This window comes from Strigops habroptila, chromosome 5, assembly GCF_004027225.2.
Source record: "Strigops habroptila isolate Jane chromosome 5, bStrHab1.2.pri, whole genome shotgun sequence".
In the NCBI taxonomy this organism is placed as follows: Eukaryota; Metazoa; Chordata; class Aves; order Psittaciformes; family Psittacidae; genus Strigops; species Strigops habroptila.
This window is the reverse complement of record NC_044281.2, coordinates 26,600,248-26,614,563: the sequence shown is the minus strand read 5'-3', so window position 1 is coordinate 26,614,563 and position 14,316 is coordinate 26,600,248. Positions and strand designations below refer to the sequence as shown.

The following is a 14,316-nucleotide window of genomic DNA, read 5'->3' as shown; positions in this document are numbered from 1 at the left end:
ACAATGAAGCCAAGCACTTTTACTGACAAAACCTGGAACCATATTAAGTGGGCTGCAGAGAGTACCACTGTGCAGTGTCAAGCATAATGATTGGAATACAGTATATATGTGCGTGTGCATTCAAATGCAGCTGTATGTCCTATCAGTGAACTACATTGCAAATTATGGATGCTTCCCCACAAATGAGTCTATTACAGTTGCTCCTCATCCTAAAGACAAATTCGTGTGTTTCTTTTCTCAAAGAAAGTTATCATGTTTTGCCCTAAGAATATTTATTACTACAAGGATGTGCCAGTTAAAGTGCTCAACAGGAAATATGACAGTTTAAAAGCATTGTAAAACTTACATAGCTTACTTCTTTTTCTAAAGTGCAACAAGGATGAATAGAATGGGCCAAGGTATGACAATTAATGGTTCTGCATGACCTAGCAACTGCTGTGGGTTTTCTTCTATAACTTTGTCCTTGTGAAAACTTGTGAAATTAAAAAAAAAAAATAGTTACAAACTTTATTCAGTTATTGGTTGGTTTGTTTGTTTGTTTGTTTTGTTGGTTTTCTTTTGCCCTTTTTTTTCCCTCCAAACCAGAAGTAAAACTGGCTGCTGCTGCTGCTGCTGCTGTTGCTCAATCCTGTTTTATTTTTTTATCCTGTCATCTGCTTGCCTTTGTAATTGCACGTGTCCTTTTGTGAACACCCAGGTTCCTGCTCAATGAAGATGCCTACCCTCATACAGACATTACTTTTATTTCCCATTCCTCATTCCAATTCCTTTCCTCCCTTCCCTTTTTACTCCCCTGTCCCCTATGTATGTTCATGAGCATCTTTTTATGTTGGCAATACTGACTGAAGATAGTCAAGAGCAGTTATGCATTTTTGAAGAATGTTAATGGCTTTGACACCAAAATGCTTTTCCATTAATGTTTTATCTGTTTTCCATTTAGCAGAAGGAGGAAGGGTGTTAATATGAAGCCACTTGTCACACACTATGTAATGATTTTATCCAAATAAATAGTATTTCTATAACTGTGCAGCTCAGAAAAAAATTTAAACAGTGTACATTAGAGAAGCAACTTGTCTACTTTGTAAGCAACAGAAGGGGAATATCTAATATCTAATTATGGATCTTAATTCTTAAAATCATGGTAAATTCTGATTCTTCTGTCCTAAAGTCAGAATTCTTAGTTTTGACTTTTGAGTTATACAGTGTGCAATTTCACTGCTAACTACATCAAATTGATCAAATAAATAGTTTTTTACAGCGATGAAGATTTTCTGATGTGGATATACTAATGAAATTGGGAGGTTGGACATTACAAGTAGAGGAATCAACTATGTTATAAGAAATCAACTAAATTAACTATGTTACATTGTCAATTTTTTAATATTGAAAAGTAACAGAAATCTCTAATTTGTTCAGAAAGCTATCCCAAGTCAAACATTCTTAGTAACTACCCTCGTTAGTTTTTGAAAGTGTAAAAGCAGCACCAATGGCTAGAGATGATATTTTAGAGCTTTGAAAGGAAGTCCTGCTACTTATATCAGTCCTGGAATGGTTTTGACAATGGAAACTAGGTTCTTAGTAACTTTGTTGATCTGAGTGTTGACACAAAACCGTATCTAGCAAACCTGTAGGTTCTTGGCATGGGTTGCCACTGGCCTAAACTGGCAGAATCAGACATTTTCCAGTGAAATTCCCATTACTAAAAGTAAGAATTTTGCTAGTCTAAAAAATCAAAAAGAATCACCAAGAGCAAGTCAAAAATAGCATTTTTGACCCCAAAATTTAGTTGCCTAGGAGCAAAATAAAGACCACAGAAAGTTAGGTTACTTTCTTCTCTCCTTCTTTTCCTGCAAATTACTTACTGCCTGCTACACATAAAATACACATCTGGCAAACAAAGAATTGCTGAACGGATGGTGGAGAAACTTTCATTACTTTTTTCTCATACAGGAAGAAATTGCACGGGAGAATTTTCAGCTTAGCTATAAACAAGCTACCTATGTGGACAGGGGGAGGCACACAAACACATACAGACTCATTTGAAACTGCAAGTGTCATAAAAGAAAAAATTGTATGTTTAAAACAATTGTAAGGCAAATGGGGATTATGGTGAGAATACACATTTAGTAAAATCCTTGTGTCATGTTTAGCTAGTACTTTTTTTACCTTTGCTCAGAAGAGAAGGTGTTTCACAGTGACATGTATTCAAATGTGATTACTTGGTCCAGAATTAAGTGACAGAAATTTTAAAGCACCAAAATAATAGATCTGTTGGAAAGAATTGCTAGAGTCTTATGCAAGTTGAATAAGTCTATATTTTGATCATTTTAATTTATTTGTATCTTTTTATGCTGCAGGGAACAGGCTTACACAAGATGCTAATTTTTATTTATGTATAATAAGAGCTTGAAGCCTTTAGCACCTTCATGGTCACACTGGGATGCTGATAGGTTATTGTAAACACAGGTGTTTGAGAGAAAAGTAAATGTTTTCTGCTTTCTGATACATGAAGTTACTTAGCTGTTCCAACATCTTTCTGATGATGCTGTCGAAACCAAACCCACCAGATGATAGCATAGGAAGATCAAGGACTTGCTTGAACAACTCTTAATAAAATAAAATAGAAACCTATGCCTATTCTCACTGTAATATAGAAACTTATCTGGTAAGGACCCATATGCATATGCCACAAGGGAGAGAAACAGACTGAACATGACACAGAACAAAAAAAAAAGTTGGTGAAAATAACAATATTTAAAGACTTGAAAAAGGGTTTTCTGGCCTGATTTAAAGGAAAGAGTAGGTAGTTTGTTGAAGATATGCAAAAAAAGACTGGAAGACATGTCAAAGTCAGACTGTGAGCATAAGAAAAAAGACTGAAAAGTGTGTAAGGGATTCAAGAAAGACATTTAGTAAATGGCAGGAGGAATATCTTAGTGACCAAGAGTAAAGATGAGGAGTGTCAAACTCACATTTCAAAGGTAAGTGTAGAGGTCAGTGATCTTTCACAGGAGATTCGTCATAATGTGGTCAAAGACAATTTTAACAGCAGAAAAGGAACAGGAAAGGTGTAAAGCTGGCCCAAGCATTTGATTCTAGAGATGCTAATGCCTGGATCAAGGTTTCAGCACTGTTAAAAAAAACAAACAAACAAACAAACAAAAAAAAAAAAACCCAAAAGAAACCCCACCAAAAAAAACAACCCAACAGAAAAAACCAACAAAGAAACCCCCAAAAACTCAACCAGCAAAAGGAATTAGAATCTACCAGTTTCTGTGTTTATTATTTGTCTGTATTGCTTGCCAGGTAAAGACATAAAGAGACCTAGTGATGTCTTTTTAAAGATCAGCTCCCTGGATATGAGTTTCATTGTAAAGATTAGCATATACATAATTGCGTTGTTTTGAAAATTCCAGGGAAAACAGGGAAGATGGAAGTGCTTTTACACTGGCTGCTGAGAAACACAGGGCGGTTCTGATCCTTAACACTCACACAGTTCTCCCTTTCTTGTTATGAGATTTGAATTAACTTGCACCAAGTTAATTATTGAATTAACTTGGTGCAAGTTAATTCAAGGAAAGTTTGTAAGGAAAGTTTGTGCACCGTATGTTAAAAGAAAAAAGGTAGAGATAAAAGTTCACAGTGCTTAACTTGCCTCAAAATCATTTTAAACACAAACCATTAGAAAACTCTTAGTTTGAAATTGTTTATGTGATCTTGCAAGGCTTTTAAAACATGATAACCATCACACTTTACACCTCTCTGAAAGGTTAGTTTAATCGTAGATCACATAAAATTGGTTTCCACAAATGTGTAATGGTTCATGTGTCATACTTGAACTAAATGGTTTTTTAAATGGAGCTGAAATTATTTTGATGTGTACACATTCCCAGATTATTTTTTTCCACTACAACCTTTCTTAAACCGGCCCCCATCAGAACCATTCCCTTAAAGTCTCATTAATAATTCAGAGGTTCTGATTACTTTAAAAGATCTATGGAATTGAGGCGCTTCTTTTTTTCTTTTTTTTTTCTTTTCTTTTTTTTTTTTTAAACTGCTTGACAAAAAGATAAATGAATGTAGAAAGAAGCAGTAGGAGTCTGGCAAGCTGTAGATCATCTCTGAACAGATTGTAACTTTATCATTCTGTCAGGAAGAATAATTTAAAGCACTTAATCAGTTAGCTTCAGTGTGCAGGATGTAACATTATGAATTCCTATCGTCCAATCTGTTCAAATCAAAGGGAACTTAACTATAATAGGTAAAGGAGAGAGCGAGAGAGAGAAATGGGAGGCTGAACATTGTTCAGACTCAGGCAACTTTAAGGGATCAGGGAACTGTTTACCCTGATCGAAATTGAGTGGGATGTTTTAAAAAGAATTAAAATACATTTTAGAAAATGACAAGAAAAACAATACAGTAGCTTTGTTTACCTTCAGTAATAAGCCACTAACTAATAATCAATACAATTCCTTTTTTTCAATTAAAATTTTTTAAAAAGTATAAGCACAAGTAACAAAAAAATAAAAGATGGGTTAAACACCCACGAGTTTGGGATTTTTTGTTGGGAAGTGAGAGTGTTACATGTAGATGCTTAAAATGCATATCAGGTATAAGTAAGTGGTTAAATTTCATATGCATAAAAATTACTGAGAAGTTCAGGAATTCTGGAAATCAATACACTTGTTTAGAGGCCCTAACTTCAAAGCTAGTTGCTTATTTTTGTGCATTTATGCCAGGATATTTGTCCTGTATTCTTCCTGGTCTTCCAGTTTCTATTCTCAGCTTTACCTCCTGAGCTTTTGTGCTTGATCCTTGGGTTTCCAAGGTAGATTTTGCTCTGCTTATTTTTACTCATTTATTTATTTAAAAAAAAAGCACTCCTTCTACTCTTACCTGGATTCTAGCCCAGATATGGCAGCATTTCAGGGGTCAGCAAAAGCGGCAGTTTTTATTATGTGAGACATTGAAGCTTATAAAGCATTTCAGATTCCCCACTGGAATGAGAAGTAGTGCATACATGTAAGAGCAGCAGCTCTGATGTGGTAAGCCTTGCATGTGATAATGAAAATGCCCCAGCTGTAGAATCCCACCTGCAGAACCATTTGTGCCCACTGCTCTGCACACTTGCCCCTGGAATTTGGGGAAGGAAAGTGAGAATGGAGGCCCCTGTTCACAAATGCTTGTCAAAGCACAAGCACCTAATGACCAAAAGCCATCCTAAAACCAGGACTTTCTAACTCTTTGAATAGCACTATCTTGTAAAGTTAAGTTGCACAACTATAATTAAGAAATGACAGCAGTAATTGCTCTTTAAAGGATTTAAGAAAATTATTTTAATTCTTTTTTTCTTCTGTGAACTTTAGGAAGTTTTTGTCCACATCCACATATAAACAACACAATATAGTGGTCACAATGGTAAGCAGATAGGAAATGGCTGCAGTGCCACAGCCTCTCAGCATCCTCTCTCGTTCCCACTTTGCTCCCAGCCCATCTTAAATCAGTACCATAAAATTCTTCCTATGTTCATGAAAAAAGACACTGCCCAAAGATATAAAAGGAACAGCTTCCTCTCTAATCTCCCTTTAAGACCTTGCTTCCTTTGCCTTGCTGTCATGTGTTGTAACCAATCCATTCAGGATTACTCTTGAGCCCCTCATCTATAACATCAGGTGTGTTCCATACCACTTCCCAAACAGGAGATTTCAGCAGTACCCAAGTAGCCAGGTTGCTAAGTTGCAATATAATGGCCATCCCATGCAGGAAGGCTGCCATCGGGCAGCATGAATGAAAGCTCTGTTTATTCTAAGACCAACTTTCACAGGAGATTCTTTACATTCTCCTGAATGATTTCTGAGCCAGGGGTAGCAACCACCCCAAGGCTGAAATGGTTCAGAGTAGCCTCTGACTCTTTAGGTGTTCCTCTGTATATGGACCCACATGCTTTTTTCTGCATTACCCTTATCCCATCTGCTCTCCCTGGCTTCTCAGTTTAGCCCTTTATTTGTATCATTTTTTCAATAAATGAATCAGAGGGTGTTCACCTGAGCATAAAAAAAAAAGCTCTCTTACATTCAACAAACAATCATATTGAAGTTTTCTTTAGCTTCTACTATTGAATCTGCAAACATCATCATTTCATAAAAGTATTTACACAGGTATTAATCTAATGCACTGTACTGCTAGTAATTAGTCACGGTCACCTTCTAGTGATTGCCTTTTCTCTATAAAACTTTACTGGCTGCTCCCCTCTCCTTTTTTTTTTTTTTCAAATGTTTATATGTTTATGTGCTTCACTAATTAAAACTCTTATTTTCCCTCCTTATTCTGTCTCTACCCATTTTGCTCCTTAGCAGAAAAGAAATGGTTTACAGATGAGCCGGATAATGCCTATCCCAGAAACATTCAAATCAAGCCCATGAGCACTCACATGGCCAATCAGATCAATCAATATAAATCGACAAGCAGCTTGATACCACCAATCAGAGAAGTTGAAGATGAATGTTGACTCCTTCGAGGCCAGAACTATATTTTTAAAGCCTGACAAACTTCATGAATGGTGATGTGACATTTATTCCTCTTATATGCTGAACAACTGATGGAGAAGTTAAGAAGGGCAAGCCTAATGGGAAAATAAAAAGTAGACAGATGATTGTTTGTCTGCCTTTAATATTGCTTCCACATATTTTGGAAACTATTTCATTTATAAATGAACATAATCAAAACTAGTCGTGTATAGCCTCTAGCATTTTAAATTATTTTTATTTATTAGAAAAAAATATATTTTTCTTTTTTTTTCATCGTCAAGTATATTCCCTTATAAAAACCTGCATATGTGGCCAGACTCCTAAGAATTTTAAAAAAACAAACTTCAGTCTTTGGCTTAAAGGAGAATGATGGTCACAGTTATGAGGACATGTAATTAAGGGAGACAAATGATATATTTACAAGAAGAAAAAAAAAGGTCCAACCTGTATTTTAGTAAATCAAAAAAAAAAAAAAAAAAAAGGAAAAAAAACCAGTTCACCTTCTTTACTGGAGGATGTGTATTTTGTTCAGCATTGACACCAGCTCTTAATAAACTGAACTTATTTATTTTCAAACTTGAAAGTCATATTTTTGTACATGTAACATTCTGAAATATTCTTCGTTTTATTACCATATACAGCTCATCTTAATTGCCAGTTATGTTAAGGTCCAATAACCCCCCACAGACACACTGCACCCCGCTCCCATGCTACGTGCCCACATACACAGACAGAAGCCCAGCATCCTCAATAACCTCCTGCGACACTAGCTTAGTGAACATCACTACTCTAAACTGAGTACCATGTAGATCATGTGTTCCTGGGCAGCACTTTCTATAAATGGCAAATCTGTCAATTCCACTCCACTTCCCATTAGCCATCAGCAGTCGCTAATTTCCAGAAGTCAGGCTTGGCAATTCCTCTTCTTTTGCCATGTATTACAGTGCTTTAAACCAGAGTGCATAAATAGTGCATGAAATCATAAGTTATAAACCTTCACATCTACTATATTTTGTTGCTTCCTTACTTCAGAAGTGCTGACAGCCTTGCATCAATCTTGTTTATTTATTTGGTTCAAATTCTTCCTGATATGTATAAAGGTTTAGCTCCAGATCTTTGCACTTTGGTGATAGCTCATACCTTGGTAAAAGGCACACGGAATCTCCTTTTGGTGAGTTCAGCTGAGGATTAAAAATTGGCTTAGCCTCAGCTCTGTAATCTCACAACATGCTGTTCTCAGTTAATTCCTGAACCAAGTAACATCTTATTTTAGAAGTTGGGTTTTTTTTGGGGGGGTTTTTTGGGGTTTTGTTTTGTTTTGGGTGGGGGGGTGTGTTTGGTTTTTGGGGGCAGGTTGTTTGGGTTTTTTTGTTATTTTTTAATTCAATTTTTCCTTTGTTGGGACACCACACATAAAATACAGTAATAACCAAATCAAAATAAAGGTAATGAATGTATTTATTACAATAATCTACAAAAGGCCTTTGATGGGTGCCTTTTGTATCAGCAGTTTCACAAAGTTGCCGACAAGCTTCATAGCCATCAGACAAAAATATGATGTTTCATATCTGTGCTGCAGTATCTATCCACCCAAGTATTTGCTGTTTTAAATGATTTAGTAACTCTCTCTGTCTCAAATTAGCAACAATCTAACACAATTGTGTGACCAAAAAAAAAAAAACCACCACCAAAAAAAAAAAAAACCCCAAAAAAAACCAAACCAGAAAAGGCTGTGCTAATAAGGATTAAACAAAAACCACAGTCATCAGGAAAGACAGATTTTCATTGTGCAAGTTAACTTTAGGCTTTGTAATTTTGCAGAATTGTTAAACACCACAATAAAACATACTATCATTAAAGAAATATCAGTGAATCAAACAAATACAAAGCAGATGATTAATTTGTTGTGAAAACAATGATGTCCACTATATAATCCAACATTTAGGCTAAACTATCTCAGCTTTAATGTTTGTCCACTGGCTGCAGTACAAATATAACCATAGTAACACCTAATAGAGTTTATTCTGGAGTGACTTCTTGGACTGTGACTACTTTGTTGTTACATTTTGTAGAATAGCTATTTAAAGACAATACAAGAATTGTTAATACAGTAGCTGTAAAATTGGATTGTTTAAAATATTTCACTCTCCTACAAAGTAACAAAATAATTTAAGCAGGTTTTCATTATTATTTAGACCATGTTTAACCCATTTCACTGTCCTCAAACAGAAGATTATTCTGGTCAGTTCTTCTGATCTATGCTGCTTCAGCTAGTGATACATTATAATTTATATCCAGCTTCTGTGTTGGGTCATGTTAAGCCTTTATTTTGAAGTCAGTGCTCCTTTTTCATTTATGAACTGCATTCGTATTATAACCAGAGTGAAAAAAGCTGGTCCTGAGTACAGGAGAATGTTTGAACTTTGTGTTCAACTTCACCAAGTACATGTGAATTTTTTATTTTTTTTTTTTCTTAGAAGACCAGTCTTTTACTGTAGGGACATCATAAAACATTACATCTATCTTATACTTTATCATATACAGTGCCATTTCTGAGTGTCCTTCCTTCAGAAGTGAGCATTCACTGGATAAAACATACTAATGAAGCAAATACAACACCCCTACTTAGCTAAGGTTTGTGTGTGTCTCTGTCCAGTTTAACTGTCCCACTCAAATATATCATGCTGTCATTGTACTTAAATAAAGGACAAGATCTGCATACACTCATGCTCTCTCCCAGCACAGATGGCTCCGTATGTAATGATAGAAAGACAGAACACCACCTGTAGAAAGCATGCCAGGCAGAGAGGTATAGTTTGCATTTCCCATTTCTAGAAAAGCTAAGAGCAATTAATCTTTTCTTACTCCTCTTTTTGATGATCAAAGACAGAGGATCGACTTCTGGCAATTAGATGGAGGATCATGGAGAAAACCTGTTGGAGATCTTTGAAGTTTAGCCATTAAAGACTAAAATAAGGCCAGCACCAGTATTTGGATTTTGGATATATGAAGTTACACCAGGGCAAGTAGCTGGGAAAGTGGCATAAGCAGCAGCTGGCAGACCATGTGACAACTGATGTAGAATAAGTTTTTGATATTTATTGATAATTCTTATTCCTTTCTCAAAAAACAAGGTGGGGGGTAGATTTCAGCTTTTTCATTAATTGTATACACAATTATTACAGGCTAAGCAATTATTTTTTATTGGCAACTCATGCATTGGATAAAATGTGTGTCTGTATTTGCATATATGCATGTCTACACATACACACATATACATATGTGTGGATATAAACATGCTTATATATGGGGGGGGTATGTATTTGATACAGAGTCATCACAAGAAGGTGGTCATTATTTTTTTCGGGGTGGGCGATGGGTGAAGAAAGACACAAAGAAAAAGAAAATGTGTGACTGACTTACTTACAGGCTACCACAGGGAGGAATTGTACCTACTGTTTCCTTCTGGTTTGACCAAAAAGCAGCCATTCTTGTTAGTTACATTAGTGGTGCACTGAGAGTATACTACAGAACCCTCTCTCACTGCTGAAGCAGGTGTGTGCTCCTGGCCCCCTCCTCACACCCATGAACATGCATGCTCCCACATTGCCAGAAAGCCTGCTGTCTCTCTGTCTCGTGGCTATTATTTTAATTTGTTTCCTGAAGCCCATGAGCATTAAGATGAAAGGACAAAACTGTCCTCCAATGGGACATTGTTTGCTTTGCAAGTGCCCAACACAGCAAAAGCTAAGGTGTAAAGAAAAGAAGATATTCAGAATCTAAATGCAATTTTTGAGGCCTCAATGTGACTGTCTTACTGCAGCTTCTAAGATGATACATATATAATGCATTTATAATAGGGAAAAAAAAAGAGATGCAAAGCTTTCCTTGTGCTTTGCAAACACTTCCTAAACCTGTCACCTGTATTTTAACAGCTCCTCTTCTTTTAAATCAGCAGGACGCACGTGGTGGGAAGTACAAATACCTTGATCTAGTGCACAATGAATTATACAGTGTTATAGGTTCATGGACAACATTGTTATTCTACCTGTAACTCAAACGAACCTTCTAAGCCTTACTTGCCCAAAAGCCAGGAACATAGGGATAGAGAAAGCAGGGGGGTGAGAGCAATGCAACACAGCCAGGTCCTCAAGCAAATGTAAGCACGTAGCTATTTCCAGTTCATCTTTGGTGGGAAACCCAGTGCTGCTTATAAAGGGTGAAGGCCATGAGTTTCAAGATAATGAGGAGCCCAGGTAGCCTTATTAAGCTGCACAGGTGTCTTGAAAGAGCTGATGAGTCTTCAGCATCTTACAGGCTGTACAAGCAGCCAGGTTTAGCCATACTAAAGATATTTTGTTCTCCTACTTTTGAATTCTATAGAAAAAGGCCACTCAATGGCTCAGGCAGCATGGGTTTGAAAAGACTTAATTGGACTCAGCCAAACGTGGAAAGAGGGAAAAATAGTTTGCATACAATGTCCAAGAGACACTACAAAAGTATTGTCTATAGCCTTTTATTATAGGTTGTTGGGTGGTGGTGGTCAAAGTTGTTGTTTTTGTTGGAGGTTTTGGCCCATGTAAGGAAGATTTGAATTTCTTGACCTCTAGAGTAGAAGGAGAAAGTATAGTAGTGTGTTCTCATTCACAGAGGACATGTTTTGTTGGGGTTTCTGTGTGTGTAAACTACATCTAACACCTACTGCAATAACTGGATGCATAAACTAATGCATGACAATAAAAGCAATAATTTACAAATGGGTAATTATGCATCTTTTCACTTCTTGGTCACTCACCAGTGAATCCATAAACGTTAGCAACTGCCCTGTTCTAGATTCACATGGACTCAAGTTAAACACAGAGTAGGAGCTTAAATGGTTTTATCAAGAAGCAGGTTTGTAAAGACTTCTAGATCACAGTGCATTTGAAATGAACACATATTGAGGTCAGGGTGTGTGTGATATTTTGGTATTTTGTTTGTGAATTTCTTTAGCATCAAAAGAAGTGTGTGTCTCACCTTTCATTTCTAGTTTTAAATGTGCTTAAACAAAATACCCAAGTGTGTGAAAGGCAATAACAGGACAAAGTAAAAACAGAAATCCTTTGTCTGTGTTACAGCGGATTGGCCTGGGAATACCTATCAAAGTCAATGGCAGATGCATAGAAAAATTCAGGGGAAAGGAAAGTTCTTTGTATTCCTTCTTTTGTTTTCCTCTCCCTGCCATGTGAACCACCAATATCCCCAACATATGAAGAAGCACTTTCTAAACTTTATTTTTTTAATTCTAAGGATGTTTGAAAAATCCTAGTCTTAGGGGATATAGTTTTTGTGGTTTGCTTTGGTTTGGGGTTTTTTTGATGTTTGTTTTTTTTTAATTTGTTATATATACATAGCAGGTTTCCTAATATTCAGCTTAGCAAGCATAATGTTCATAGTACTTTTGTATTAAGCAAAACTAGTAGGTGTGGGTACAGCCCCCTTCTGAAATAATAATTGAAAGAATAGAGTAGCTGTTCAGCTGTGGCCACTACCGAGGATGGTACGCAGGCTTATAGTACTGACAATTCTGCCCCAGCATTTATCAAAACTATATTTATATAAGTAATATATCTATTCAGCACAGATATTCTCTGATATAGAACATGCAGTCACTTTGAAACTGTATAGTCTATAATGTGCAGTAGTCTCTATAACCAAGTAAATTCCACTGAAGTTAATAGATAGGACCGCTGGTCTAATGTATCTGTTTTATATAATGGTGTACTACTGTTAACTGTCAAAATGAGAAGGGGTAGGGGGAAAGAAGAAAATATAAAATACATTTTTATCACTTTGAGTCTAATTTAGAATGATATCTGGCTTAAGATGCTAAACATGGTAACGCTGCATCTAATTAGAACCTGAGTGAGGTTGAGAGAAAGCTTTTTACTGCTTCAGTCAATACGCTTTAGAGGCGATCTTTGTAACTTTAAAAAAAATGTTAAACACAACACGACATGTAGGTATTTTAATACACGTAATAGAAAACAGGTATTTCAGAAACCAAAAATCTGACATATGGGCACTTTTTTGACTGGACAATAGCTAACGGGAACCACATGAAAATGTCAGCAGAAGTTATCTCAAATTTTCCTTAAGTAGCAGTTAAAAAATGCTGCTTCTGCCATGGTATAGCTTGGGACACACACGCTTAGCCAATGCAAATAATCTAACCCCTGTTCAAAAAAAGAAAGTTTATATAACTTTAACTTTTGCATTTCTGTAGAGTTCAAGCCTGATAGGTTTGGGGTTTTTTTTTTGTTCCTTCAGGGAAAAAAACCACACACATGCAAACATGTATATACAATATATTTTGACGGCTACACGTGTCTATTTAGTTATAATTTGGGAGTGGTAATGGGGCGGGTACACTGAGAACCAGCTATCCATCTTAACTTAGAAGTTCATCAAGAAAAAGGAGTATGACTTCATCATTTTACTTTTACTATTATGGGTTGGTGAGAGAGAACAAATGCTGGTGCTCAGAAATGATCTACCTGACTTTGTCATATGTAATATCCAGTGATAAATCTATTGTCCTGTAAAAAGAGTTTGTACATAACTTGTACATGGTTTCATTTTGTATTTTTCTCAGATTAAAATTTATGTATTTGTGTTCTAAAAGAAGAGAGATTACCGTGTTTTCTTTTTTCTCTTTGAGACAGACTGTGTCCCATAAAGTTATGCAACAGGTATCACCAAGTCATGAATAATACTTTACACAAAATCAATGCTATTAATACTTTGAATTAAGACTAATCCAGCTGTCTTTCTCTCTTGATCACTCTCTAGAGTCAACTCCTTCCTAATAATAATTAATATCAGCTGCTCTGGAGGATGCTGTGAGGGCTCTAAGTGAACGATTCTGCACTAACAACAGACATCACCTTAACAGCAGTCATGTAGTCAAATACAATTACAATCTGGTATAATTAAGCTATTTTACATGGTTGAACAGAGCATCTCATGGCACTTTTAGCTTTGATAGGTCACATTATAATGCCTTGATAATTTTGCTAAGCAGTCCAAAGGTTTTCTAATCTCTCATAATGAGTACATTTGAAAGCTATTTGCAAGATTGGGGCTATGCTGCTTCTGTTGCAGTGCAGGAACTTTGTATAATCCTACATGCAAAGGTATATTTTTAAGTTTAAGAAAAACTTAGTCTCCTTTTGGAGTCTGTAAAACTGCATGCATGTGGCTGTCATTCTGCTATTTGAAATAACCCTGTCATTAAAGTTGACATCATTAATCTTTTGTGCAGCACTACCACCACAGTGATTTGTAATCAACCACAGTATGATAAACTTCATTTGATTCTGATTCGTGGAGTGTAAAGAAGAGCAGAGCACTGCAAGAGACTCAGTTAAGCACCAAAAAACCCAAAAAGGTACATATAGTTAATTAGTCCGATCTCAGAGGTAACTAATGCAAATAACCTGGTATAAAATGGCTACACTGGTGTTTTCTAAGCAAATAAGAGTGTTTCAGAGGGGGGTAAGGTGTCGGGGGAAAAAAGTCAATGCACAACAGTATTTGTACAAAACTATGGAGAAATGTGTAGCAAACTGGCTTAGCACTAACATCACTGAAGAAAACTGGTCCAGCCCTCACAGAGTAAATCTGTCAAAGCCATCCTTAGATACTTTCACTGGGGAAGGGAGTTTTTGTGCTGTAAGAACCATGGTGTCTGTCTAGAACAATCCAATGAAAGGACTACTAGTGAACCTGCACAGAGATGTAGACTAGG

General features: G+C 36.2%; 1 protein-coding gene across 24 annotated transcripts in view; it reads left to right on the top strand.

Moving 5' to 3' along the window:
• Nucleotides 1–13,102, top strand: part of KCNMA1 (potassium calcium-activated channel subfamily M alpha 1) — a 511,087-nt gene extending 497,985 nt beyond the window's left edge. For 13 of the 24 annotated variants that reach the window (XM_030485710.1, XM_030485686.1, XM_030485685.1 and 10 more), the window contains 2 exons: nucleotides 370–398; nucleotides 6,354–13,102. In XM_030485710.1, coding sequence (XP_030341570.1) covers nucleotides 370–398; nucleotides 6,354–6,508 — 184 coding nt within the window. In that variant the 3' untranslated portion in view covers nucleotides 6,509–13,102. The remainder of the gene's footprint in view (nucleotides 1–369; nucleotides 399–6,353) is intronic. The other 11 variants (XM_030485695.1, XM_030485692.1, XM_030485690.1 and 8 more) reach the window with 2 other exon arrangements.
• The last annotated feature ends 1,214 nt before the right edge of the window (nucleotides 13,103–14,316 follow it).